The sequence below is a fragment of the Spea bombifrons genome, chromosome 6 (genome assembly GCF_027358695.1).
Source record: "Spea bombifrons isolate aSpeBom1 chromosome 6, aSpeBom1.2.pri, whole genome shotgun sequence".
Lineage (NCBI taxonomy): Eukaryota > Metazoa > Chordata > Amphibia > Anura > Pelobatidae > Spea > Spea bombifrons.
In genome coordinates this window covers 10,960,233-10,988,077 of record NC_071092.1, presented here as the reverse complement: position 1 = coordinate 10,988,077, position 27,845 = coordinate 10,960,233, and the positions used below count along the sequence as shown (strand labels likewise).

Below are 27,845 nucleotides of genomic sequence, written 5' to 3'. Positions count from 1 at the left end.
ATGTCAGTAGAGTAATATGATTTGTAATTCTTAAGGTAATAGGGAGCCAGATGAGGATTTCACAGAGTGGGGAAGCAGAAGGCGGCATGCAAGGAAGAGGAGCCTAGCAGCAGCATTTAGGCTATACTGCAGGGGAGAGAGTCGAGACAGTGGAAAGCCAACCAGAAGAGTGTTGCAGTAGTCAAGACGGGAAATTAGATTCTTGGGTGAGGAATGGGCAGATGGGAGAGATCTTTTTTTACGTAAAAGCATCAGGATCTGTCGAGAGATGAAGGAGAAGTTTGAGTCAAGGATGACCCCAAGACATCCGGCCTGGTTATTAGGAGAAATAGTTTTGTTAATGGCGATAGAGAATTCAGGTACTGGTGTGGAGATTGAAGGAGGGAAGATGAGTTCAGTTTTAGAAAGATTAAGTTTCAGGTAGCATTGTGACATCCATGAAGAAATAGCAGACACTATAGAAGACAAGTAGATTTGTGTATTACCTGCATATAGATCATACTAGCGGCCAAAAGGTATGGGATGACCAGGGGAGTGATGCATGGTAAAGGAGATATGTAGGGGTGAGACTGATGACTATTGTTCATAGACCTCTGGTAATCGGGTGCAAATGGGACTTCTGAAAGCATTTGGGGGAGCACAGATCGTGTGAGAGAGAGCAGAGGGATCAGAAGGATTTATGTGTGTGTGATGGGGCGGTGGAAGATTTCTAAACCTTGTAGATTGAGAAATGCTGCTGTTGTGTAGGACCTCATACAAAGATGTTTGTGGAATGTCCAGCTCTAAGGTCCACACATACATTCAGCTTATGTGGAGGGTGTGACATAAGGTGCTGTACTATGTAATTGATTGTGACAGATGGGTCACGCTGTTTATGAAGTGGTTACATGTATCTGCTTGTGGGTGGGTGGATGGGTGAGGTTCTTGGTTCTCTATCATGGTTTTTTTTTTTTGTAATTGAATCTGGTATCTACCAAAAAAGGCTTTGTGTGTCCAGCCGTGGTACTCTTATTGTGGTCACTGTGGCTAAGTGCCTGCCATTGGCTGCGTTTATACTGTGACTTTATGCCATGCTGGCATGCCATGTGTTTTTTTACTGTTGGTCCTTTGTAGGGTTTGGTAGAGTTGGTGCCAAGTAGTAATACAGCATCTGACAGATTTAACTCCCCAAGTCTGTGATTTCCTTGGTGCTTTTATATGGATTGTTTGATTTATTTATTTTTCTTCACTACTAGATGCAGAGGATCACAGCTTCTGTTGTAGGTTCCTTTTTGTACACATTTAGTTGACATGTTGTCCTGTCAGTGACATTCAGTGTCTATATCTAATGTTAGTGTCAGAAGGCTTGTGCAGCATTCATTTCCAAATCAGGTGCTGAATATTATGAACGGCCCATTGTAATGAACTTCATGTATGTAAAGGCTCTGAGCTGTATAATGCATAGTTAAACCAGAGAGGTGACTCCCTAATTACTGATGCATTATACAGGGCCAGTATTTTTGTTTTGCAGGTCAGGCTCACTGTGGTTGATCCTTTATAATGCATACTAAAGTCTGTGAGTTGAAACCGTGATTGTTTCGCAAACTCCCCAGTGCATGGCCGCACACCTTTCTAGAGTCCTGATTTCGGGGTACTGTCCCTCACAGCTAATTCAGTCTGCAGAGTTTTGCAGGTAACGGGGATCATCTGCCGGTTGATGAGAGCATCTGAACTCCATGGACCAGCCGAGTGAGATGTTAATTCATATAGGTCTGTGCTATAGCCATACAGATCTCTAACATCTCCCATGTGGCCACCTCATAACTTGTTGTACTGGTCTTGCCTTTATCCCCGCCACCCAGCAAAGTTCTCCCACTTTGGACACATGGGGGGTTACTAAGAGAGCATCAAGCAAATCGTTTTTTAGACTAGGATATGGCAAGGTTACTGTGTTCAGAGCTGCAATTGAACATCCTGATCTATCATGTAATTGTGCATTCATAGCTGTCAATACTAGCTCACCTACGCAAGCAATCTAACCACAGACCTCCCCGCAGTTCCGCTTCCAGTTTTTACCCAAGAGGGTGTAGAAGAAGCTGTGTAAACTGTGTACAGTAGCACCTGGTTATACGCAGCTACAGAAGAGCTGGACGGGGCTTTAATATGGATAAGGGTGCCACTTAAATTGTTTGCACAACATGTTAAAAATAGTTTTGGCCATCATATGTTTATCCTTGGCTGTAGTGTGTTGCACATTTCTTTGTCCCTGAATGGGTTAATCATCTCTCTTCCTCTCTCCACCCCCACATGACCCGCTATCACTAGAAGTGTAGAAGAGGAAGTCACACTTTTGTGGTCATGGTCCTTCTAACTGAAAAAGTAATGGGTATCCAATTTATATACACCCAAGCTATAAATCTGTGGGAGCAAATGGGTTAAGCGTCCAGTACCTTCCTCCCCCACCAATGCTGCCTCGTATTTATGGCTCACTGTAATTATACAGTGCCTTGGCGTCTTGTCTCTGCCAAGCGTATACACCGCTGTGCACTGTGTATGGACAACTGGCGTTTATTTTTTGGCTGGTGATCTGTGTATGTGTGCTTGGGGTATTCTGGTATCGGCGGGGCAGTTATCAATATATGTAAGGTGTAAGCTATGCATTCTATGATCTCTTGGAAGGATGCAGGGTGCGTGATGTTGGACTCTCCATCTGGTCCCGTATGTCCAGTCTTGTGTTCATTTGTTCTTGTGGCTCACATAGCCTCTCTCCAAAGGACCTGTCAAACCCCAGCTGTGATAGACAACCCTTGACACTCCAGCTTACAAGGATGGTAATTGTGGTCCCCTACTGAGTGACTGAAGTTTGAAAACTGGGGCATTTTGATCCTGCTGCCCAACCACTCCAGTGTCCCATTTAAAGGATTCTTTGCCTAGAATCACCAGAATATTATAGATCCTCAACTATGACCACAGTATACATTTGTCTAGGCCTGGGTTTGACTGATTCAGCACTTCTTGGTGCAAACAAGGATGCCAATTAGTACATTAGTGGTATTTATTTGGTGAGTTACACAGGCAGGAAAGCTTCATTTCTCCTTAACAAATGCATTACGTAGCGCCGATGCAAGTGAGCTTCTCCTGTCGGATGGATCAAGTTTACCAAATATGAGACATGGTTAACGCATAAGCCAATTATTGACTAAACCATGTTCTGTGTCTCTACGTGGGGCAGATGACAGTCACTGTACAAGTACTGGGGTCTGACAGACAGATTTATGTCGCCTCTCTTGTCACCATGCTTGGGAAGCGAGACATTCTGTAGGTTTTAGTTGGCTCCATATCACCGTCACCCTGTGGCTGGAGACAGACTGTGCACAATCTGGGTTGTATTTATGACAGATGGGTGTTAGGCAGTGCGTGTGACATGTTTTCTGGGTATCAGTGAATGCATCTGGCCTCCCTCCATCCTGTCCAGAGAATCTAATCAGGTTCGGAGCCTATGAGAGGAGTACGAGGTGGCAGCGAGTCTGTGGGCGCTCCCCTTCCTGCATCAGCGCTCACTTCCCTTTTATGAGTTTCGGAGTAGAATAGCAGGAAATGGAGAGTCGACTGATGCAGCTGTAGTCCTGAGTCTAGCGAGAAGTGAGCTGGGGGGGTTAGTGGAAAACATGGCAGCATCGCAAAAACTGAACTTGGGCTCAGTGGTGCCATTAATACCTGGAAGAAGATCTCGAACATAACAGGGACAGTAAAAACCTCCTAACAAATAATTGGTGTGTATACACACTGTCTTTAACAGCTTTACTTTTTACATTCGGCCCGGCGCTCCTGTGATGTGGCTCGTCGCTTTTATGACACCTAGGGAAATTAAAGACAACAGTTATTAAACTGTGAAGAGAAGCCACAAGGTTTCACACATTTTAAGTAGATCCTAAAAACATATCACGCTTCTGGAAGTTTTAAGAACCTTTTACTCCCTCTATTATGGTATGACGGCATGATAAGGACTACTGCATACTATCAGCATGCAATAAGCCTAGGTTGGTAATTGGGTATTTTTACAGGCGCATTGATCACTGTGGTATAAGATCATTTCCTCCATTCGTAGGCAAAAAATCTACAATCCCCACCAAAAATTTGCATGTGAGCCTATTCCGCTTCTACTAGAGTCGAGTTATACAGAGATAGGGTGAGGTTATAGGAACATTATAGGTAATCGATATTAGCTAATCATCCTTTGATCATTGAACCATTGTGATAATATCATGGCATGATGGACAATTATCAAACGAGGTGTTACTGGAAGTCCATCCTTGTGTCCGAGGCTGAGATTACATCTATTTCTATAGAAAGTAAAAATTATTAGCAGAGTAGCCACTGTTACACTTCTGTACTGTTTTTTTGTTTAGATTCTTTTGGTATCATCAAGCACTTTATGGTTTTTAATATCTAGTTCCTCTTTTTGGTAGCATGTCGCTTTATGGCTTTGGTTTTCTATAGTTTTCATTTAGAGGACAAAGTCACCTGAGGATACAGAGATATAGAAATGTATATAATATCCGGCATCTGTCTTCAGACCATTAAACCCAGGCTTTCGGTTGTTAATGGCAACGTAAGCTTTACCTAATATATCAGCTGGTCCTAGTCTATCTATTGTAATTTTGTAAGACCCTTTGAATATATATACTGTAGGATGTTGGCGCTATATAAATAAAAGATGATAATAATGTAGTCAAATAGGGTTCCACTTTCTTTTTTTTGGCAATCAGAGATAAATACAACTGAAGACTAGCAATTTCTAACTGACGTATTATTGTAATAGAAAAAATTTCGTTATTCTGAAATAAGTTAATTGTTTCACTAGTAGTGCAGTTATCAATGTTTTGGTTCACCTATTGTAAAATACTTTTTATGCCAGGCGGTAAGGTTGGCAACATCATCAACGACATGCTATTTGTTGCCCTGGTGACTGCACCTTTCGCACCAGGATTTTTAATATACGATCAATTATTTTAATTGGTGGACTGTATATTATTTATAAATATAACCTACAAAAATAGAAAATCTGTAAAGCATACTGTGTATGCTTTTAAGCCTCTTTCTCTTCAACTACTTCTAATGTAATTATACATCTTGGCAGGCTCCTTAATCTTATTGTTAGTCTAAACGTTCTAAATTAATAATGTATGTCTGTTTAATCTTTAAGATCTTTGAAACTTTTCTTCCTCCAAATGTTCCCTTTTTGCTTATCAGACCCTTAATAGTTGGTTAGACTAAAGAATTCAGTCCAACCGTGTGCTCCTTCATTGCTGTGCTTACCACAAAAGGCTTAAGGAGAACTTCTACTTACAAATATTAGTCATTACACGTTTTAAAGGTAATTAAACCGCTACTTTTTAAGTATATAATTGAAGTAACATACAAAGCAAAACTCACTTCACTAGCCAGTGGAATCTGGAATTAATAATAAGATTGGGGAATGCGTTGGACGGCTCGTACTCAGGATATCACATGGTGCCTTTCCTAATATTGTTTGTGAGATACTAATGCCTCGTGACGAGTACATTCTTTTATAGAAACGGTTGGTGGTTACGTGCGCTCATGTCTCCTTTATAATGTAAGAGTAGCCACTTATGTCTTTGATCTAACTTGCATGTTGTTTTTCTTCTTGCATAAATTATTGTAATCCAGATTATATTCCTGGGTGTCTGCGAGGGCCAGACTTGCTCAACATTTAGCACAGTCTCCACTAGATATGGGTTTGTTTAGATGTGACTACAAACTAATTCGGTTTGAAAGAGCGGTTTTCTCACCTGTTATTGTAGTAGCAAAATGAGACTTCTCTCTCATTTTCTCTTTCCGCTGCTTGCGTCTACTGAAACAAGAAGTGCATGTAAGTACAATTCCTGCACATGTGCTGCAGCGCTGGCATTAAAATGGGAGTTAGGTGCATGCATTCAGCCAGCATACCCACGGGCCACTTTATTAGATACACCTGAGTTTACAGAGAATGGTCTGAAAAAGAGAGCGGCAGTTGTGTGGACAAAAATGCCTTGTTGATGTCAGAGGAGAATGGGCAGACTGGTTCGAGATGACAGAAAGGCAACAGTAACTCAAATAACCGCTCGTTACAACCAAGGTATGCAGAATACCATCTCTGAACACACAACACATCGAACCTTGAAGCAGATGGGCTGCAGCAGCAGAAGACCCCACCAGGTGCCACTCCTGTCAGCTAAGAACCGGAAACCGAGGCTACAATTCACACAGGCTCACGGAAATTGGACAATGAAAGACTGGAAGAACGTTGCGTTTCAAATGACAGGGTCAGACTTTGGCGTAAACAACATGAAAGCATGGATCCATCCTGCCTGGTATCAATGGTCCAGGCTGGTGGTGGTGGTGTAATAGTGTGGGGGACATTTCCTTGGCACACATTGGGCCCCTTAGTACCAGTTGAGCATTGTTTAAACATGACAGCCTACCTGAGTATTGTTGCTAACCATGTCCATTAGTTTTTGACCACAGTCTACCCATCTTCTGATGGCTACTTCCAGCAGGATAATGCACCATGTCACCAAGCTCACATCATCTCAAACTGGTTTCTTGATCATGACAATGAGGTCACTGTACTCCAATGGCCCCATAGTCACCAGATCTCAATCCAATAGAGCACCTTTGGGATGCGGTGGAACGGGAGATTCACATTGTGGATGTTCAGCAGACAAATCTGCAATAACTGCGTGATGCCATCATCTCCGTATGGACAAAAACCTCTGAGGAATGTTTCCAGCACCTTGTAGAAAGTATGCCACGAAGAATGAAGGCAAAAGGGGGTCCAACCCGGTACTAGCAAGCAGTACCTAATAAAGTGGCCAGTGAGTGTATATGCAATTGGCTGCTGGAAGTATCTTGAGTATGAGCAATTACATCTCACATATTAAGGGACACTTAATCATGAATTATGGATTTCTAAACCCCAGTGGCATTCCTCTCCAATAGAAGGGACCTGGAGCCGTATAACGCACGGTTGAATTGGGAAGCGTTTTCTGGCTCCTCTTGCAGGACAAGCTCAGAGAAGTTGGTCACTCATAAGGTATAGTGAGAATGATACAACATTAACCTCTCCTACAAACTCATGAGTTTATATTCTGTTAACAATACAATGCTTTCAGAAACATGTGGTGCTTTATGTTCTACAGAAGCATAGTTGTTCTGCTGATTCTGATGGAAATTCACTTATTAAAATATTTGTTGCTTTGAGGGTGATCTGAGCATTTTATAGGGACCTGAATCATTTTAAGCAGTGGCCTTGCTTAAACAGTCCTTTCCTGTTCTCGTTTTCTGGCCTCAGCATTACCCCTTCCCTGGGCAACTCTAATCTTTTTGCTAAACTGTTTGGGCTGAAATGTTGCTTTTGCTAATGTATGTACAGTATTGTGCAATAGTTTCAGGCAGTTGTGAAAGACAAATGCTGTAAAATTAGAAAAGACATGTTAATAGTTTATTTTTATCATTTAAAAAATACAAAGTGAGTGAACCGAAAAAAAATCTAAATCAAATCAATATTCATGTGACCACCCTTTGACCTTCAACACAGCATCAATTCTTCTAGGTGCACTTGCAGAAAGTCAGGGATTTTGCAGGCATATAGTTAGGTTTATGATTAAACAATCATACCAAACCGGTGCTAATGCTCATCAATTTAATCTGTACGTTGAAACACAAACATTAACTGAAACAGAAACAGCCGTGTAAGAGGGGTAAAACTGGGTGAGGAATAGCCAAACTCACTAACAAGGTTGCTAAAGTATCAAGTCATGCCAGGGCGAAACTGAGCACAGCAACAAGACACAAGGTAGTTATACTCCATCAGCAAGGTCTCTCCCAGACAGAATCTTCAAGGCAGGGGGGTTTCCCAATGTTCTGTCCAAGCTCTTTTAAAGGAACGCAAATGTCGAATACTGTTAGACGCAGTGGTTGAGAAAGGAGACAGTGTGGCAGATAAAAAACATCATGCTTACTTCCCTTCGCAACTAGAAGTGGTGGTGTGGCCCCCACAGAGCCCTGACCTCAACGTGACTGGGATTACATGAAGAGAGAAGCAACGGAGGCTGCCTAAATCCACAGAGAACTATAAAAAAGCTAGGGCCGATTTTGCTAAGGTATTAATCACAGCAGAGAGAAAAAAAATAACATTTTAATGACATTGAGGATCTTAAGTAAAAAATTACTTTCCAGCTTTTATTGTTTTCATCAGTTTTTCTCGCTCTGAAAAAATATTGTTTGTTGGTGTGTAGCATTGATTTTTAGAGAAGAGATCGTAGAGAAGAGACCATCCTGGTCATTGTTTCTTTTATTTTAGAAAGAATTACTTTTATGTAAATGCCTTATCATAAAACTCTTTTAACCCCTTAAGGACCGGGCTCATTTTTCGTTTTCTACCCTGTGGGACCGAGGCTGTTTTGACACTTTTGTGGTGCTTGTGTTCAGGTGTAATTTTCTCCTCACCCATTTAGTGTACCCACATAAGTTATATATTGTTTTTTTCAGGACAAGATGGGCTTTCTTCAGATACCATTATTTTGATCGTATCATCTTATTTACTATAAAAAAAATAAAAAAAACATGGTGAAAAATTGAAAAAAAAGACATTTTATGACTTTTATTTGAAAAATCTTTTACTCACCTAAAAAAGCAAGTAAAAAAACTAGCTAAATAGATTCTACTACTTGTCCTGAGTTTAGAGATACCCAATGTTTTTATGTTTTTTTGCTGTTTTTTGTACGTTATAGGGCAATAAGTACAAGCAGCGTTTTATGATTTCCAAATCTTTTTTAACAAATCTGGTCAGTCTGCCTCCATCTCCTCTTTGGAACATCTTTGAAGCCGGTTAACTCAATTTAACCCATTCAAACCATATATTTTTGAAAACTAGACACCCCAGGGTATTCCAAATGCTGTTATTTTAACCCTTTCCATGCACCAATTATACAACTACACTTTGTCAAACTTTGTAATAGTAATTTTTTTTATTTTTTTTTCCACACAAATTGTACTTTAGTTATAGATATACAGGTTCTGGTATATGTCACCATCAAACAACACCCCAATGTGTGTTCAGGAACATCTCCTGAGTATAGCGATACCCCACATGCATGGGTTTGTCAGATTGTTTGGCTGGTAAAAGGCTACTTTTGGGGCATGCGTAATTCAGGTGGTCATTTGGTCATTGTGCCTCCCTCTCCTCTTTGGAATATCTTTGAAGCCGGTTAACTCAATTTAACCTATTCAAACCATATATTTTGGAAAACTAGACACCCCAGGGTATTCCGAATGCTGTTATTTTAACCCTTTCCATGCACCAATTATAGAACTACACTTTGTCAAACTTTGTAATAGTAATTTTTTTCACACAAATTGTACTTTAGTTATAGATATACAGGTTCTGGTATATGTCACTGTCAAACAACCCCCCAATATGTGTTCAGGAACATCTCCTGAGTGCAGTGATACCCGACATGCATGGGTTTGTCGGGTTGTTTCAGATTTAAAATGCCACATTTGGGAAGTGCGCTTTTTTTCTCCATTTTGGTCAGTCTGTACCTATGCCCTATCTGTGAGCTAGGCCACTCCAATTTACCCCATCAGCCATTTTTTTTATATATTAGACACCCCTTGGGTATTTGAAGTGATTTTATTTTAACTCTTTGAGATTTTTGAGAAATTTTAGCACTTGCTCAAAATAATAAACTTTATTTTTTTATTTTTTTTATTTTTTTAATACTTTTTTTATATTTTTTTTACACATTTTGCTGGTACTGGATGGTTCATCTAGTGACATCACTGCATAATTATTTTTAAATGTTAGCACATTTTTTTTTTTCCATTTTTTTTTTATTTTTTTTTATTTTTTTTTTAATATTTTACTAATCACATAGTGATTAGAAAGCTGGGCTCCATTGACTTGCATGGTTGAATGCAGTACCTGTATTCAACCAGCAAGTGGAGCCAGTTCTCTAGAGGGTCTGGAGACCCTCTAGCAAACTTTTTCTTGTTTGTTTTTTTTACAGAGCGGCGGCCATCTTACTTGATGGCGAAGATCACCGGCAGCTGCGGCTGTGACCGCTCTCCGGAGCGGTCACAGCCCACCTAAAGGTAAGTGTTTGGTGTCGCTGGATGCCTCCTGATCGAGGCATTCCAGCGACACCATTTAAGTTTAGGAGGCGATCGTTGATCGCCTCCTAAACGCTTTTAAAACGGGCGTCCGCCGCCATACAATGTATGGCGGCTGTTGACGCCCCGGGGAGGGGCCAGATATGGCCCCCGATGCCGATCTCGGCCTTGCTGAATGCCTCGACATCGAGGCATTGCAGCAAGGCCGTTTAAGCGAAGAAAGTGATCCTTGATCACTTTCTAAGCTTATTTAACTTTTTGACGGTTCAGGACCGTCAAAGGTCATTTAGTGACCTTCTTGTCATGACGGTCCTGAACCGGCAAAGGTCGCGAAGGGGTTAAATCTTTAATTTTATGTACATTTATTGAGTACTCACCTGCCCATCATCCTCTGATACTCTCTAGCCTTAGCCCTTGCCACCTGGAAGACTTCAGTGATTACGTTGCACAGAATATCGCGTGGAAGCGCCCTTTTAAAAAGGAACTCCACGGCAATGCGTCATCTTCAGAGCTACATGTTGATGTGGAGCATCGTTCCAGTCTGTCCTTATACGATCACAAACACATGCGCAAGTCCGATCACAAAATCAGAGGCCAACACCATGAGCAAATCTTCATAGTCTGCACAAGTGGGTACCCTATCTTCTAGCATGTGAAGGGTTAAACGAGGCCTTCTATATAACGAGCCTCCGCTGTGGCATGTCTGTTCCCCTCTTTGTGTATCCAGGCAACGACAGGAAGTGTATACCCAGTATTTTTTTGTTTGTAATAAATTTGATAATGTGCGTAAACACGGCCTTGTGCATGGAGCTCTCGCCTTGTAAACACAAGCGTGTGTGTTGGCGAGATATATAGCCGCGCGGTATGTAAGCAGGGCTGCTCCAGCCTTTGATAAATCGCAAGCGAGGCAGCCTGGTGTCGCCGTGCGAGCCGGAACAGTTTATCCAGAGGTGGTGCGCTGCCTGCGGGATTTATTAGTCAGGAAGTTGGGTTTCATGTTGAGGTTTCCCGTCCTCTCAGGGTGATCTGCTTTGTGTATGGAACTAGGCTTCCTATGGATGCTGCGGTATAACTTATTTATATTATGATTATACGATCTATGGCATGCAGGGTACAAAGAAAGATGTCTGCAGGTAACAAAAGTAATAAAATACTACACTGTACCGAGGCAGAGGCTCATAAGAGTTCTGCTGCCCATATCTGCAGCATGGGTTTGTTGGACGTTGCAGGGATACTGCTACTAAATACAATGTATGCCAGGCCCGCCAGGAGCCCATACAGAACTGTGTGATGGAGAAGACTGGCTCCGTTCCCCGTTCTTGCATAACCCAAGGTCTGTCTCAGCCGGCTCATTCTCGCCACTGGCTGGCTTACCAACATTTGTTATTATTGGGGCTGTTATACCTTGGCATTTTCCTGACCCTGTTCTGTGCATTCATACCCCGAGGTGCTCGTAGGCTAGACTTTGATTACAGTTTTAGTACATCCGTATCATTTTAGTTAGATACTGTCGTGCAATCTTTAGAACTTGTATTTTATGCTTTCCACTTATTAGGTAGCAAAGCGGACTTTAAATAAAGTTCCCCCAGAGACAAGTAGACAGCCTGGGAATTTCTTCTATGATTAGTACAGATTTAAAATGATTATCGGACCCAGAGAAGATAGTGGAAAGAAGCCTGTGATGTCCTAGAAGTGATAACTTCCAAAATAAAAATCTATTCAACTGGAAAATGGGGGGGGGGGGGTAGCAATGATTTCAGTTCTGCACCCTTGTAATTTCTGGTAATCTTCACTGTATAAACAGACAGCACATCCCTGTGATTTAATGTATATATTTATGTTAATGGACCCCTCCCTGTCTGGCTCCTTCATCTTTTGTATAGTTTTTGTCCATCAACACATACAGACACACAGTGCATTTAACTGCGTAGTAGCGTTCAGAAGCCCCACGTATGTCAGCCCACCCTTTCCCAATCGTCTAACAATGGCAGGGCCACTTGTTATTACTATATAAACACGTGTTTGCCCTTTTCCTGTGCTGAAAGCCCTGTGATGTTTTCCTTTCCAGCCATGTAGCTAAAATAAGAAGAATCACACACATCAATATGTATAATGTATGTACAGCGTGTCCCCAGGTGATGCAGGGTCACGGCGATGTTTATGGAGACGAGCAGGGATCTCCTCTTTCTTCTGTTTAGTTATTCCACAAAGGACTCGGTGTTCCCAGTAACAGTACTGGCTGTGAAGTCGTACAATCTCATTTCTAACTGGTCTTCTCAAAGACCAAAAATGTACGGCCAGTGACAGAATCTAGTGTTTCTCATCAAATCTTGTGGGTTTTTTTTCATTAGCCGTCTTTTGTATTTCAGAGCAGGGGGACGTTTGTTGGGTTTGTCTTCATCCATGCGTTTATGGTCCGTGGACCACCTTCGTTGCATGTCATTGCTTAGCTTGCAGCCAATCACATAACAGTATTTTAAAAGTTGATTTTAATGTAGTATTTATGTGTTTTCCTTTCGCCATAAGAATCCCTTAAAAGGGTTGTGTGGTGGTCACATCTTATTTCTAGGGCGTCACTCGCCTGAATCACAGGACTCTCACCCTCTCCCGCACCGCATCTTACGTCTCTTCCTCCAGCGCTGGGTGTGCCTCAGGAAAGACCTCCGCTTCCTGCATTCGACTGTGGTGTTAACCCTTCATCTGTCATGCACGTGCTTTCAGTGCTGGGGGGGATTAGCAACCCCCAATGTTTTAGAACTGTTGGTACAAGATTTATATACAAAGTGACTTCAAATACAGAGCCGCTTATAAACTCTGATACAGTAATAAATCTCAACCGTAAAAGTTATTGCGCTAGCGCCATAAAGTTGATCACAGTCTTATATGAAAACGTTCTCTCTGTTGCCGTCTTCTGTCACTTCAGCGATCAATCTGATTTCTGTCTGTTAAATAAAAGAATAAGGAAGAACCTGCCAAGAGGTTCATGGGGTCAGTCTTGTTTGGCCCCTGGATTTGGAGTCAAGATTATAGTTATTGGATCTTCATCCAAGATGTAAAGGCTGGGCATCCTCTGTTCATATAAACAACTGTAGCTACGTGTCTGTAGTTCTTTACAGTGGGTTAGCCACGGCTCCGGCAGACGTGCTGATTTCTTCCTGTGGCATCTGACGTTATTTCCTACAGAAACCCCGATGCAAACGTTATAATCTCTAATTTGCCGTCTGTGATTTCCTAGCCTGCCAGCGGTACCCGCTGGGTTCAATGCTGGAACCGGCTGCCGGGGAGGCATGGGTGGGTGTAAGTAAATTGGCAATGATTTAACGCATGCACTCAAGTGCTGGCAAAAAAAAAAATGGAGTAAATGAGGGGGGGGGGCAAATATTGGCTTCCCCGCACCTGCCAGGGAATTGTTACCGTAATGTAAACCAATTTTTTTGGTAATAAAAATATGAATCAAATTCAATCTTTAGATTTGCTATTTTGGCTCTTCTCTTTGTTAATCTCCCAGCATTTCATACCGTTGCCATGGAGATGAGTCATCGGGTTCGCTGCTGTGGAAGAATGCACTGGGAGAGCATACACGTTCCCATTCAATGCTCGTGTGTGGGTGCTAACCTGGCGTTCCTGACTCACTGGGGCTGATACGATGAACCAGTGATGCCAAGAAAAGTGTCCTGTTTGTCAGGGACTGAAATAATTGGGCGTCTGTCTCTTTAAATGTGATTGACTTTAGCCGCACCGCATCAGAAGCACCCCACGGAACGTACACGCTGCGGATTGAGAGACGCCACGAGCGTTATTCTGCAGTGATTTCTCTTCCTTTCCCCCTTTGCCGTGTTTGTCATCTCCAGGATAGGAAATTTCCATGAGTCTGTGTCTAGCTTGCTTTAAAAAAAAATAGGACAAGTAGAAGAATTCTGCCGTTCTGTATTTATGACGCTAGGTGTTCCAGCAATCCGGGTTTCTCCTGTGGACATCGGTGGCATTTTTTCCAGTTCTGTCTAAATTTAATGTCTGCTTATATTCAAGTAACCGCCGCTGTAACGCGAAGCCCTGATGGCAGGCTGCCACGGCTCACATTGTACAGTATTTTGGAACGTAAAATTAGACGTTTTCTGTCTTTATGATAATCTCGCGTTTCAGAAAAAGTTTGGCCAGGATTTGAAGATTGAAATGGCGCAGCTCTGTAATTTACATTACATCACAGGCAAAGCGCTGGCCAGCAGTATGTGGGAAATATCCCGTGTAAGGGAGCCATGTATTTAGTTATACATCACACAGAGTACAGGGCGGATTAGGGTTGTCTCTTTACATCGGAAAGGTAGATTTAAAGGGACAGTCTAATGTCCAAGAATGTAAAGAATGGGAGTACTTTTAATATGCGTTCTGCCAAAACAGGGGAAAAATGAATTTAAAGCTCTTGGCGACCCCGAAGAGGCTGTCCTGAAGCAGCAGCTGCCCTTCTCCTCCATGATCTCGCTATTCTTGTCACTGATTGGCTGCTAGAAACAGCCAGTAAGTGGCAGGAAAGTGCCCCCATTGAATTTAATGGCTGTACTTTCCACACCTGTGCACTGGGGTCTTAATAGACCCCCGCATGCTGCGTTCCCTGAGCAAGCGCTGGAGATGGAGGCGAGTTTATCCGTCCTGAACACATCTCCTGCACAGCATTATTAGTGGGTGTGTTTTAACGTCCTTTTCACCGTATGTTGTGATTATTCCTCCCCATTGTTATCTGCTCCTCTTATGTTGGGTTTTCCATAATCTGTAGATTTTGGCAATTCTGCATTCAAATAATTTTTTGTAACCATTAATCTACACTGATTAAAATTCAAAAAGCACAAGCTAAAGATTTAGTTCAGTTGTTTTAAGTGTTTGAATGTGGCTGGGGTCTTGTGAGTCTGGCCCCTTCTTTTTGCGGCATGTCAGAGTAAGAAGGTGATTAGGGCAGTAGATGCGGGGTAGATCTTGGCTCGGGCGTACCGGGGGCACGACGTACAGCTGGCACTACCCCTCGATTGGCTTATTGTGGGTGAGATAATGTTCCAGGATAAAGAGTTTTGCGATACACAGGAGATCAGATTAGAGCAGATTATATGGTAACAAGCGGCTAATCATGCTGGGTAAAAAGCGCATTTATACTCATCGGGGGCAATATGCAGATGGTCAGAGAAACTGGCACTATCTGCACACAAAGCTCTCTGTATTATATGTGTTTAGCCTGGGAATTGGAGCAAGTGGCCCGTTTATAACAGAGCACTAATTTAGAGGTTGCCGCAGATGGCTCTGCCATCCCAAAATATATATTTCTAAATATATATATATTTAAATGGAGTTGGACAAAACTGGAGAAAGGCAGAGCATATTATAAGCAAGTTTAACTTTTTTTTTAACCCACTAAAATGTATCCATAGAGACCCATAAAAAAAATAAATACGTTAATAATAATAATTTAAAAAATAAATAAAATAGGTGCCGGCAGTAAAATATTTTAAGCCATTGCTACCAGAATGCTTGTTTTTTAATGTTTTTTTAAATTAATTTAGAATGTGATGAAGCAGTGAATCGATTCTCCATAGAGCGGGAAATAGTAAATATTTAGGTGCTGCCTAGCATCTGTTCACATGGCACATGGTTTGCAGTTTTTGGGGTGGGTGTCATACATCACCTGGTTGTATGTATTTTGTATACTGCTGCTCAGGCCTCCACTGATGTGCGTCGGTAGTGGATATGTGAGCTGAAAACTGGCGTTGTTGGCTTCTGGTGGACTGTAGGAGCAAATGGTCGGCGGACACAAAGTGTTTATTGTGCTTCGGGCAGGGCCGGTTGTGATGTGGACCCTTTGCAGCTGTCTCTGTGTGTATGTGTGAAGCAAGCAGTGTTGGACCCGGTGTGAACAATTGGCCAGAAAAGCAGTATTGAGTGTAGCTCCCGCTAGTCTATGCACTGCGCTGTATATCTATACGGACCCAAAACTGCATAACATGTATGTGCGTGATGAGTGGAGCTTTTGTACCTCTTCATACACCAAAACCACTCCAACTACAATACGTTCAGTGCAGCCGCACCCTCTGCCAGCAGTACATGCGGTTAAAGCTCTCAGCCTTTGCATGTCGTCTGTTTTCTTGCTTTGAATAACTTCACAGAGCTGGAACTTTTCGGACAGTCAGCTGCTTTTAATTAATCCTAAGCCTCTCCTGCTTTCCCTGCTGCAAGACAATCAAGGAGAGGACCTTCGCTCTGTCTGTCCGATCACGTCTTCCTCTCCGCTTCTTTGATATCCGTACACATGGATGCCCTTCTGTTTAGCCACGTAGGCATGAAATAGTTAAATGCGCCCTTATGATTGTCAGTCCCCTAAATTCTACATAAAATTGGTGGCTGAGGCTCACCGGTCCTGTCTTGCTCACTCGGCCTATTTACTTAAGAGGGAGTTTGCAGAAGAGTTGCAGTTTCATCTCACTGGCCCTGTATAAAGCATGTTTTGAGTCAGGGAGATTTCATGAAAGCCCCTTCACTGATTGAACTATGCATTATGCAGGGCCAGCTCAGCTTCTGATAGAGAACTTTGCCAGGAATGACCGTTTATAATACAGAGTGAATTCAAGGAGTTGATCTGCAGACTCCATCGTTAATGGCATGTAATACTCTGATATTACTGGTACTGGTTTGGGTGTTTCTGTTTCTTGTAGTACCTGATGTGCAGAGGGTTGAAATCATTCTTTAAGCTTTGCGACTCGGAAGCCTGTATCGTGAGAAGTCATGGGTGGGATGCACACGTGCTTCGCTCGCGTCCTGTCTTCGCTCGCGTCCTGTCTTCGCTCGCGTCCTGTCTTCCTGTCTTCGCTTGTGCGGTGATCACTGTATGCAGGGCATAGGATGTGTGTTTGAAAAAAAAATGCTTGTGTGGAAGGTCGATTATAACTAGATGTTTTTATGTCTCATCAGGTGCGGGGGAGTCTGGAAAGAGTACCATCGTCAAACAGATGAAGTAAGCACTCCGTATATATATATATTTATATTTGTAGTCTCACATAGAACTCCATTATGGGGAATGCAGGTTTATAAACGGAATAGAAATAACGTGACCGTTCTTTTAAAAAGACAATCCCAGGGCCCAGAAAAACTGTATATGGGAAGTCGGGGTTGACGAATATTTGTTCCGTCTCGGGGGGGGGGGGGGCACTTGGGTTCCGTCACATCTGTGAGAGGAAGCTCTATCCTCTATGGTGCCAGATTACTAACCCGGCTCTCTCCCACCAGGATCATACATGAGGACGGGTATTCAGAAGAGGAGTGCCGGCAGTACCGCGCCGTGGTATACAGCAACACCATTCAGTCCATCATGGCAATTATCAAGGCTATGGGGAACCTGAAGATAGATTTTGGAGATGCTGCCCGAGCGGTATGTGTCTGGTATTGATCCGTATTGTATATATGTGGGTCGGGGCCTGAGTTTCATCTACTCAGCTAAAGACATGTATCATTAATATCGCTTTTGATAATAAACAATAGAAATTATTTTTTCATCTACGCTTGAAATCACATTATTTTTTTTTAGCGCTAATATGTACGCTTGACAAAGAGTCAGAAGCTCACATGATGCCACTTGGTTGATCTATCCGCACACCACGTAAAGCTGCAGCGTCCCGTCCCCCCTATGCTTTCAAGCTGTCGATGTATAACTCCAGCGTGAGCGGTCTGAGTATCATGGAGATAATTAGCAGGTGGAACATCAGTCACAGAGGGGCTGCGTAATCTAATTAGGAGCAGAATCCTGGGAGCCGGGGACCTTGTTAAGCGCTGACCTTGTTAAATTCCTCCCTGGGGATGTTTAGCTCCATCTCATCTGATCTCCCCTGATATTAATGGTCTTTAACCCGCTAAACACGAATGACAGATATCAGCTATTAACCCTTTACTATTTCATTTACGGAAACATTGATGTGCCTAAAAATCCTACCATGTATTTCACGCGAAAATGTTTATTTAGAGATTCTGTTACTAAAAGAGGGTAAAATATAGTTACTGGTTTTCTCAGGCTGCCTGCAAAAGGCAAGAATGTTTGCCTGCTCAATTACAATTTCTGATTTTGCTGCCTTCCAAGTTGCTTCTTGTATAGAAGAAAAAAAATGACCTCTTCTTATCTAAACAATTAAAGCTGATGTCTGTTTTCACAAAGTCCATTTTTTATTATTCAGCGTGCTTAATGAATCTATTAACATAAGAGATATGTATTAGAATTCCTAATGCATGCATCTTATTCTCGGGATTTGCATTGTTATTCCTCCCTATGATGGTTTGCTGCTCTATTAAGTTCCGAATCCATTATGGTGGAAGCTGTTTGGTTATCTTTGTCCGCTGACTGGGAACACGTCAGGATTGAAAGTAGTGATATGGGAACCCTGGACTGGTCTTTGTGGTGTCGTTTCTCCAATGCATTCTGATATTCTCCTCTCCGCTCATTGTCATCTTTTATTGTACTCCGTCCATTCCCCCATTGTCCTTAGATCCAGTCATTGACCCCATGCTTCCACATCCTTCCCCTTTCCCCACTCAGGATGACGCCAGACAGCTGTTCGCGCTGTCCTGCACAGCTGAAGAGCAGGGCATACTGCCGGATGACTTGGCCGGAGTGATTAGAAGACTATGGGCAGACCAAGGAGTGCAGGCCTGTTTTAATCGATCCAGGGAGTACCAGCTCAATGACTCTGCTGCATAGTAAGTGCGCTGGATGCATTGCATGCGTTTGCACGCTGCTTGTTTCTGGGCTCTCGTTCGGCTGGGGCGTAATGTCTGTCGGTGTCCTCCTGATAAGCCCTTCTGTCTTTCCACCTAAATAAACCTTTGCTTAGCAACTGGTCATATACCGAGGGGGTCACACAGCCTTTTTTCAAGCACACCCATCAGTATCATCTCTTGAGCACATGTCGTAGTACAGGGGTGTCCAACCTGCGACCCTCCGGGTGCTGCAGGACTACATTTCCCATAATGCTCCTTCACCTCAATGGCTGGCAGAGGAGTATGGGAGATGTAGTCCTGCAGCAGCTGGAGGGCCACTGGTTGGACACCCTTGGCGTAGTACCTCCAACAAATTGGCAAATAGTAACACAGATGACGATCACGCAACCGTCTCCCTTTTCCTGGCTCTATAGCATAGACCGCATGGTATGAAAACAGCGCCATCTATTGGTCGCCATCTATTGTATATATGTGGCTCGGGGGCTGAGTTTCATCTACTTAGCTAAAGACATGTATCATTAATATCGCTTTTGATGATAAACAATAGAAATTATTTTTTCATCTATGCTTGAAATCACATTAGTCTCTTTTTAGCACTAATATGTACACTTGACAAAGAGTCAGAAGCTCACATGATGACTTATCTCTACTGCCCCGTCTCTACATTTGTATACTGCCATATTTTTAACCCCATGTTGGCTGGTCCTTTACCTAATCCTATCCTTGTCAGCATTAGTGTTTTGTATTTGGCAATAAATTGCTTCATATATTTTAACCGCACTGATATGTTGGCAGTCTGAAGTCTGGCTTTAAACAAATAATCCACGCTGTGATCATTTGATTCCAGACCAAGGACATTTTGCAGACCACCTCATCAGAGTTTTTCTGTTGAACCCGTGCCCTCGCAGGTGCGCAGGTGTGAAAGCGAGATGGCAGGGAGCGGTGACGATATTAAAATATGGATTTGCATGTAGTGTATTCCTGGATGCAAATTCACTGCGGGGTTTTCTCAGCTCCCACATGCTTTCCATTGACCCTTAATTGATCTTAACCCCATACCGCTTGCTGTTTTTTGTGGAGGTTTGTGATAATCCTTTCGTTACAAAACACCAAAGCTTGGGATGTAGCAGTGGCAACCACTAGATACCCCAGATGTTAATGAACTACAATCCCCATGATCCTCCATAAAGAGACGCAGGCTGCGTACCTTGCCATGGCTGGTGATGGTTCATGTGGGTAATATTACTCCTTTTGCCCAACCTGATTGGTATAATTGTGCTTAGCATCTCATCAGCACTATATATTTAACCCCTCTAATGCCGGTTCCATAGTCCCCGTCCAGCTGAAGACTCGTCATTGTGGTAATGTTTCTATGTAAAGCAGATCTTTGCATGGACAGCTGTTTGGGAGCTCGGTGTAACCAGATCATCCAGTGTCTTATGTTTCTAAATTGTTCCAAAACAAAAGCCAGGGCAGAAAATGCAAATTCTTTCTCCCGGCTCCATCACCTCCCATGTATCCTCTGTGTGCAAAATAAATAGCATGTGGCAGTAAAGAAAAACCTAGTCGTCCAGGGTTTTCTCACATGTTCGGAATGGGTATACCATACTCGGTACATACAGATGTTTCATTATAGGCAATACAAACTCCAACCGCACCGACGATAAGCTATTACTTGGTCCATAAAGACTATATTGGATGTCTAATGCGACTTTTAATGGCTGTTCTTTCATCTACGTTGGCCTTAATCCGCTCGCAGGTGCTGATGGTTCTGGTAAACTGGGTGAAAGCTGTAGCATCGCATGGTACCAGGGGATGAGTGGCAGGCGCCGTGTACAGACCCGATTAATGGCTTAGACAAAACAAACCCAATACTGATCCCGGTATCTTGCAAACCTTATCACGCTCCAGATATTCTCCAGGAGTTTGGATCTGGTCTACACAATGGCGTTAAAGTTACATGGGAACAAACAGGCTGCTGTTCCTAGGCATAAAGCCCATCTTTACCATCCCACAGTATACGTGTTGTATAGCATAAACCTCATCATATGCTGCTCCGTAGTTATATTATTGCTGTATTATTTTAACTCCAAATAGAATTCTAATTCCTTGTGAAGATGGAGTCCCCATGGCCTTGTTTGCAGCTTCCCCCTAGGGGTTTAGTCTGCTAAGTATCTGTGTACGATAATCTATTTTTCCTCTCGCCATCATTCTATTCCTCCAGCAGCTGCATAATTGGCTCATTAGAGCCCCAAACCAGGGTAAATCAGTATTAATTAGCAGGGTGGTAAGTGACGACCTCCGTGGGGGTTTAATTGTTCGTACTCATCGGTTTCCCCCACGAGACCCGAGCAAGTCAGGACCCAGAATGCACGTCTCTTTCCGACGAGCCTTGTGCTCCCTGGGACAGGGACAGGGCCTTGTTAGCAAGTAATGAGCTGATGCACATTGATTTAATTGTTTATAAGTGTTTAAGCCCCGGTTACGTTTGTCACCGTTGCCTAAATCTGCACACGTGTGCTAGAAAATCTGGGATTCCCAATGAGAAAAATACATAAAATTAAAAATATATACAATTTAAAAGGTATTTAAGTAGGAGAATACCTTCTATGGGACTCATAATGCTATAAGGGTAACCTAACCCCCTCTCCTATTTATTACACAGCGTCATTCATGGGTACAGGGCCGGCCCTACAATGGAGCCGACTGGGGCAATTGCCCCAGGCGGCACTTTTGAAGAGGCGGCACTTCGCCGCCCCAAGCGCTTTTTTTTTAAGCGGAGGAGAGAGAGGGGCGCCGAGTGGTTTTCGCTTACCCGCTCCGCGCCCCTCTCTCCTCTGCGGCGAGTCTCCGTGCTCTGCCACGGTGCCGGCTTGTAATGCTGAGCGCCGGAAGTGACGTCAATTTACGGCGCTCAGCATTACAAGCCGGCACCGTGGCAGAGCAGGGAGACTCGCCGCAGGACTGTTAAAAGGTAAGTACCGGGGGGGGGGGTTAGGGTAGATAATGGCGTTGGCGAAGTTTAAAATGCTGCCCCCACGGCGTTGGCGTGGGGGGGGCATCATTTTAAACTTCGCCCCAGGCGGCATTAAGTCTTGGGCCGGCCCTGCATGGGTAGTAAGTAATGTGGTCCATGTAAGTTTATTTTATTACCCAGACCATTAGTCTCTTGTACTTGGAACCTAATGCTTTTGCAAAAACTGCAATATATCTGAAAAGTATCTGTTTTGGTTAATTTTAGGTAATAGTTCTCATATTGATAAGGTACCCTTTTTAAGCTCTGCCTTTATTGTAAAAAAAAAATGAATAAAAAAAACCTAAAAAAAAAACAAACAATACAAAATACCGTAGAGGTTTGATTTCATTTCTGTTTTCAATTACACCCCCGCCGTCCGAGCAAATCATTGATTGGACATGGAAATGATCTTATGAAATTTCTGAAAACGGCTGACCTAGGCTGCCATATTTGTAACGTTTTTAATTCCTCCCCATCTGCAGTTATCTCAATGATCTGGAGAGAATTGCACGGTCAGACTATGTTCCGACCCAGCAGGACGTTCTTAGGACGCGAGTGAAAACTACAGGCATCGTCGAGACGCATTTCACCTTTAAAGATCTGCATTTCAAGTAAGTTTCCCGTGTTATGTCTATCGTCTGGTCTAGGTGCGCGCGAGCGTGTCGCCAAACCACGGGGACCTGATGCTGGTTTCTGTTGGGTGCTACATACTTATGACCAAGTTCTGCCAGAACACCCTGATGTGAACATACCAGGTGGTAGATTCTTTAATTGTGAGCTAGAGCGGAGGTGTCCAACCTGCGGCCCTCCAGCTGCTGCAGGACTACATCTCCCATGATGCTCTTTCAGCTAAGGGGCTGGCTGAGGCGGATGGGAGATGTAGTCCTGCAGCAGCTGGAGGGCTCCCTCCATGTCCCGACGTGGCATCAATAGGCCTACTTTCCACACACAGTGTTAGCCGATCGGCAGCTGGTTAGCGGTAAGTATATCATGTATCCGGAGATATGCTTGGCCAAACGATCTCCTGCATGGGAAAAAAAAGCTTGTGGGCAGGAGAAGGGGGCAAATGCATGATGGCCAGAGAGCGTAATATCGAGCTGATGTTGTCAAACCACTTCACACGTTATTTGGAGTATGTGCCTTGAAACCCGTTACCTGACCAACTTGGCTACTTAGAAGTGATCCAGACCGCACTGTAAGTTTGGGTGAGAAATGAAAATAAATAGAACACTCTTGTTTAAAAAATATTTAGGAGGAAAACCAGCCCAGTTGGCGATAGTTTGCTCGTTGTTGCCATGTTTGGGAAGTGTTTACATACTTCTGTTTTTTTGTTTATTGTGAGATGGACCAGCAGAAGGCTGTAGGAACGGGAGAGTTTATTCTCCCTGCAGGATAATCCTCTCCAGTTTATCTCTGTTGATTCAATCTCTCTCTGTTTGGAAAACTTATCTGTCCGCAGAACACACAAAAAAGCCCAAACCATCCAAAAATACGGACCCACCTATGTTTTAATTTAACTCTTAACTAAAATATTTTAGTTGTCTAAAGAGGAGGCGCTCCCGGCCCGCTGGTTTTGGCTCCAGTATGGATGTACCATGGAGATCCTCGTTGTGTTCTCTCATTGTTGGGAGTAATGCCCGACGCGAGAGACTGAATTAGTATATTCTGGAACTCTTTGGCTTTCAGTGGCTTTTTATTTAAGTAGCTGACTGCCTCAAACATGACGTGCGTTCTAACCGCATATGCCTGTGCTGGAGAGATCACGTTGCTGCAGTGATGTCTTTATCGGTTGTGTACAGGGGCTGACACACAAGTCACAACACACGCTAAAAATGAAATCTGCCTGTTGGAGATCTCATTGCGTCCACGGATGCACATCTGTTGTCAATTACATCGCCGTCTCCTCCGTATACCGCATATTAAGGCTTTGAAATGCTGTGCAGGGAAATTAAACGTTTGGCTCTAGCAATGACTACACTGAGTTAGTGAAGAAAAGACAGAATAAAGCTGCCACAAACTGTTTATTACTGGAAAATAAAGCAGATTTTATGTCAGAATTCTCAAATATATAGATTTAATGTCCTTTAAAGAAGCATACTATGAAATGCAACCTACACACAGCCAAACTATCTCAAACTATTCAATCACACTGTCATCAGCTAGAGTGACGGACACTCAGCTCACTAATCGTCATCAGCCAGAGTGACCACTCAACCCCACACTCACTACTCACTGACTAATCATAATGACCGTTCTCAGCCATGTTGACGTACACTCATGCATACACACCATGGTGAGTCAAACTAGCATTGTGTACAATGAGGGCTAAGTATGTTGTGCAAAGCTGACACCTGCAGCAGGGTAAATATTCAGGTGAGGGACAACCGCGAAGGTAGAGACCGGGTGATGAATTGCCTGTTATCTTTTTATTTTAGGATGTTTGATGTTGGTGGCCAGCGATCTGAAAGAAAGAAGTGGATTCACTGCTTCGAGGGTGTGACAGCCATCATTTTCTGTGTGGCGCTCAGTGCCTATGATCTGGTGCTGGCAGAAGATGAGGAGATGGTGAGTAACGGAAACGATGTCCGTTGCGTAGAAACATAGAATTGGATGGAAGAACTATTCCCTCCATCTAGTCTGTCCAGATCTCAAAACTGTGGTACTTGTGTTTGACAACCCATGCATGGTTGGGTTCCATCTCTCTATTTACGTCTACCGCTTTTTCTGGAAGGTTCCATCTCTGTGAATTGCAGCTTCTTGCGTTACATCTATGTTATGTCATCTACTGAATGTCAAGCATATGACTTGTTTATAACATTTCTCCTCCTTTTGAAATAAACATCCCTTGTGTACTTTGTTGAATCCCTTTATGGCAAGTCTCGGCAAAACCCAGGTCACCGGGGAGAGAATTGCTTCCCGGCGCCTGCTGGACACAAGAAGCGGCTCTGTACAGGGAGCAGGGCAGGGGTTCAGCAATGTCACGTGATGCTGCAGTATAGCATGGCCGCTCCTGTATGTTCAGGGGCTTGCTTGACCCCCTTCATAAATGCTTTATATATGCACTCTTTGCCCCAGTTTCTTTGGTTATTTGGCATCTGGTGAGAGATAACTGGGGGATTCTAATGTCTTCCATTGCAGCTAGTAGAGTATATCTTAAAAACTTCCCCAGCACACCATGCTTGGGTTATAGTGTTTGTCTTTGCACCACCAGGTAGCCATTGGCTGTGAACAAATGTCCCTTTGAGCATTAATGCATCTTTCTGCTCATGTAGAAGCCCACTAAAGTGTATCTTGTTTTCTAATATACCACGGAGAGTCTACTGTGTTATGGACCTTGGTTGGTTACAGTGTTCAGATTTTACTGTACAGCCGAGGCCATTAATGCTGACAGTTCTACATGTTCCTGAACCCTTTTGCTGTCTCTTTTTCACAGAACCGCATGCATGAGAGCATGAAGCTATTTGACAGCATCTGCAACAACAAATGGTTCACAGAGACATCCATTATCCTCTTCCTCAACAAGAAGGACCTGTTTGAGGAGAAGATCACACACAGCCCCCTCACCATCTGCTTCCCAGAATACACAGGTACACTTCCTTTTTTTAGAGACCTCTTACCTTAGGTTGTCTAGGCCCTGGACTCTCTCATCCTCGTCTTGTTTTACTTTGGTAGCTAATTGAAATGGATAAAGATGTATTTATCAAACAGAAGATGGAGTCCATCGTCAAAGTTTATACTTTTCATTTGGCCGATGTAAAGTCACATAAGACCTTGTGGTCTCTTCTTCATATGTAAGAAGAGCTTCTTGCTAGCTTCGTTCCTCTTGTGTATGTTCCCTTCCACTGCCCTCGTTTGTTCCTGTGGTGTGTATATATATATATATATATATACTGTATTTTCTGTACTTCTTTGTTACATGTTGTGTTGTTTTCTTTTCTAACAAGTTCCTGTAGTTTCATTCGATAGTCTTTCCATTAGCCAATTTGTCCCCTTTAACCAGAGCTTCTTGTTCTCTTCCCCACCCAGGTGCTAATCAGTACGATGAAGCAGCCAGTTACATCCAGAGTAAATTCGAGGACCTGAACAAGAGGCGCGATACAAAAGAGATTTACACACATTTCACGTGTGCGACTGACACAAAGAACGTACAGTTTGTGTTTGACGCAGTGACAGATGTGATCATCAAAAACAACCTTAAGGACTGTGGTTTATTCTGAGTCCGAGGTGAGGGAAAGAATATATAATAACGTCAACAGAAGAAAGTAACATCGCTATTAATACATTGTATATATTGCACTCCAGAATGTTAAGTTACTAAGCATTAGCAGTTCTTTCCTCTCAAGGTTTTATAAAAAACAAAAACAAACACAACACAAAGCTTTTTACAGTTCTATGGCAACATCCTATCAGTGCCTGCTTTTGCATATGACTGCTGTTTTACATGAATTTCGGTGGAGTGTTTGGACGTTTACTAGGAGGAATGATGCTTCTAATGCTGCGTTTAGTTACAAGCATTACATTAAGCAGAACGCCACCTTTAATGCATTGTGTGTTCTACAATAGTTACAAAATCAATGTAATTCTAAATTGGATGCTTACCGGGTGATTTCTTTTTCTTTTTCAGGGTTGTGTGTGTCAATGCTGTCTGTGGATTGGGGGATTTTACCCTTCTGGATTTTACAGTTTTTATCCCGAGTTTGTTGCATTTTGTAATTAACCCTTCCTCTGCTGGATTGAAGTCTGCCGAGCAGAGCCATACACTATGCAAGGCTGTGCTTCGGAGTCCATGCTTGGCAGCGATTGGTTGTAAACTTTTTTTTTTTTTTTTTTATTATTATTTTTTTTTTTTTTTACAAGGGGCCTTCTGCTCTTCAGTTTAACCCTTCTGGCACCTCTAGCCTCACAGCTAGCCTAAAACACTCCTTAGTAGGCTTGGTTAGGGAAATGTTTTGGAACCTGAACATGCCGCAGCCTCTCCCATTCCATGATGGCCTTGAAGATTTGAATACTGTACATTTTGAAGCACTAAAGCCATTGACCCAACAGTGGAGCTATCTGCGTTTAGGGGTTTAAAATTAACGTCCTTGGTTACATGGACAGATATGAGCAGGCCAGAAAACTGCAAGCCCAAGCAAAGGTTTAGCCAGTTTCCTGCCATGGGCATGGAATAGGTTATCTTAATGGCTGTTACTTGGGCTTTCAGCATTCCAGTCTGGCACTGAAGAGGTTAAATAGTTTATCCATGTAGTCTCTGCTTGTAAAACACTGTACTGTGTGTTAACTATTTTTCTAAGAAGGTCCAGTGCACTCACCTGTGGCCTCTTTTAGTGGAGGGGTTAACGTACATTCCGGCACCACTGCTATATTGTAGAGCGTGCACTTCCAGCCATGAAGGGTTTAACCCCAACACGCAAACTCACATTCCTTTTTAAGGTGTCATAACAAAAAAAAAAAAAACATGGGAAAAAAATAAAAATGAGAAACTAGAATATTTTAGCTGGGGAGGAATAACCTCTACTGTTGTGGGGGTGATTTTATATAGGGTGTCTCCCCAGGGAGGAATCTACCAGTAGCTTTTGTGCCTTCAGCTGTTCTGTGTGTTCTTTTTTTTTTTTTTTTTTTTTTTTTTTTTTTTTTAAATATTTTATTTTTATCTTAATAAATATTGTAACTTTAGCTCAGCACACAACAGGATAATATTAGTAGCTGCCTCTTGCTCCTTGTTACTTTCTTTCCTTCTATTCCTTGCCGTCTGTCGTCTTATATACAGTTCTCCTGCTCCTTTTCGTTTCATTTCATGCCGTCCTCCCTTCCCACAGATGGGACCTTCTTTACTACATCCCATCAAATGCTGGGGGACACATTTCCTACTTCAGCACAGATGGCCCGATCCCAATGCCTGATATTATGACTATTGTGTATAAGCAGGGAT

General features: G+C 42.9%; 1 protein-coding gene across 1 annotated transcript in view; it reads left to right on the top strand.

Annotated features, from left to right (window-relative positions):
- The window catches only part of GNAI2 (G protein subunit alpha i2), a 33,985-nt gene extending 6,440 nt beyond the window's left edge, over nt 1-27,545 (top strand). Inside the window, exons 2-9 of the mRNA XM_053468802.1 lie at nt 17,104-17,146; nt 17,419-17,560; nt 18,716-18,876; nt 22,396-22,524; nt 24,349-24,478; nt 25,347-25,500; nt 25,940-26,137; nt 26,538-27,545. Coding sequence (XP_053324777.1) covers nt 17,104-17,146; nt 17,419-17,560; nt 18,716-18,876; nt 22,396-22,524; nt 24,349-24,478; nt 25,347-25,500; nt 25,940-26,130 — 950 coding nt within the window. The 3' untranslated portion in view covers nt 26,131-26,137; nt 26,538-27,545. The remainder of the gene's footprint in view (nt 1-17,103; nt 17,147-17,418; nt 17,561-18,715; nt 18,877-22,395; nt 22,525-24,348; nt 24,479-25,346; nt 25,501-25,939; nt 26,138-26,537) is intronic.
- Nucleotides 27,546-27,845: the final 300 nt, after the last annotated feature.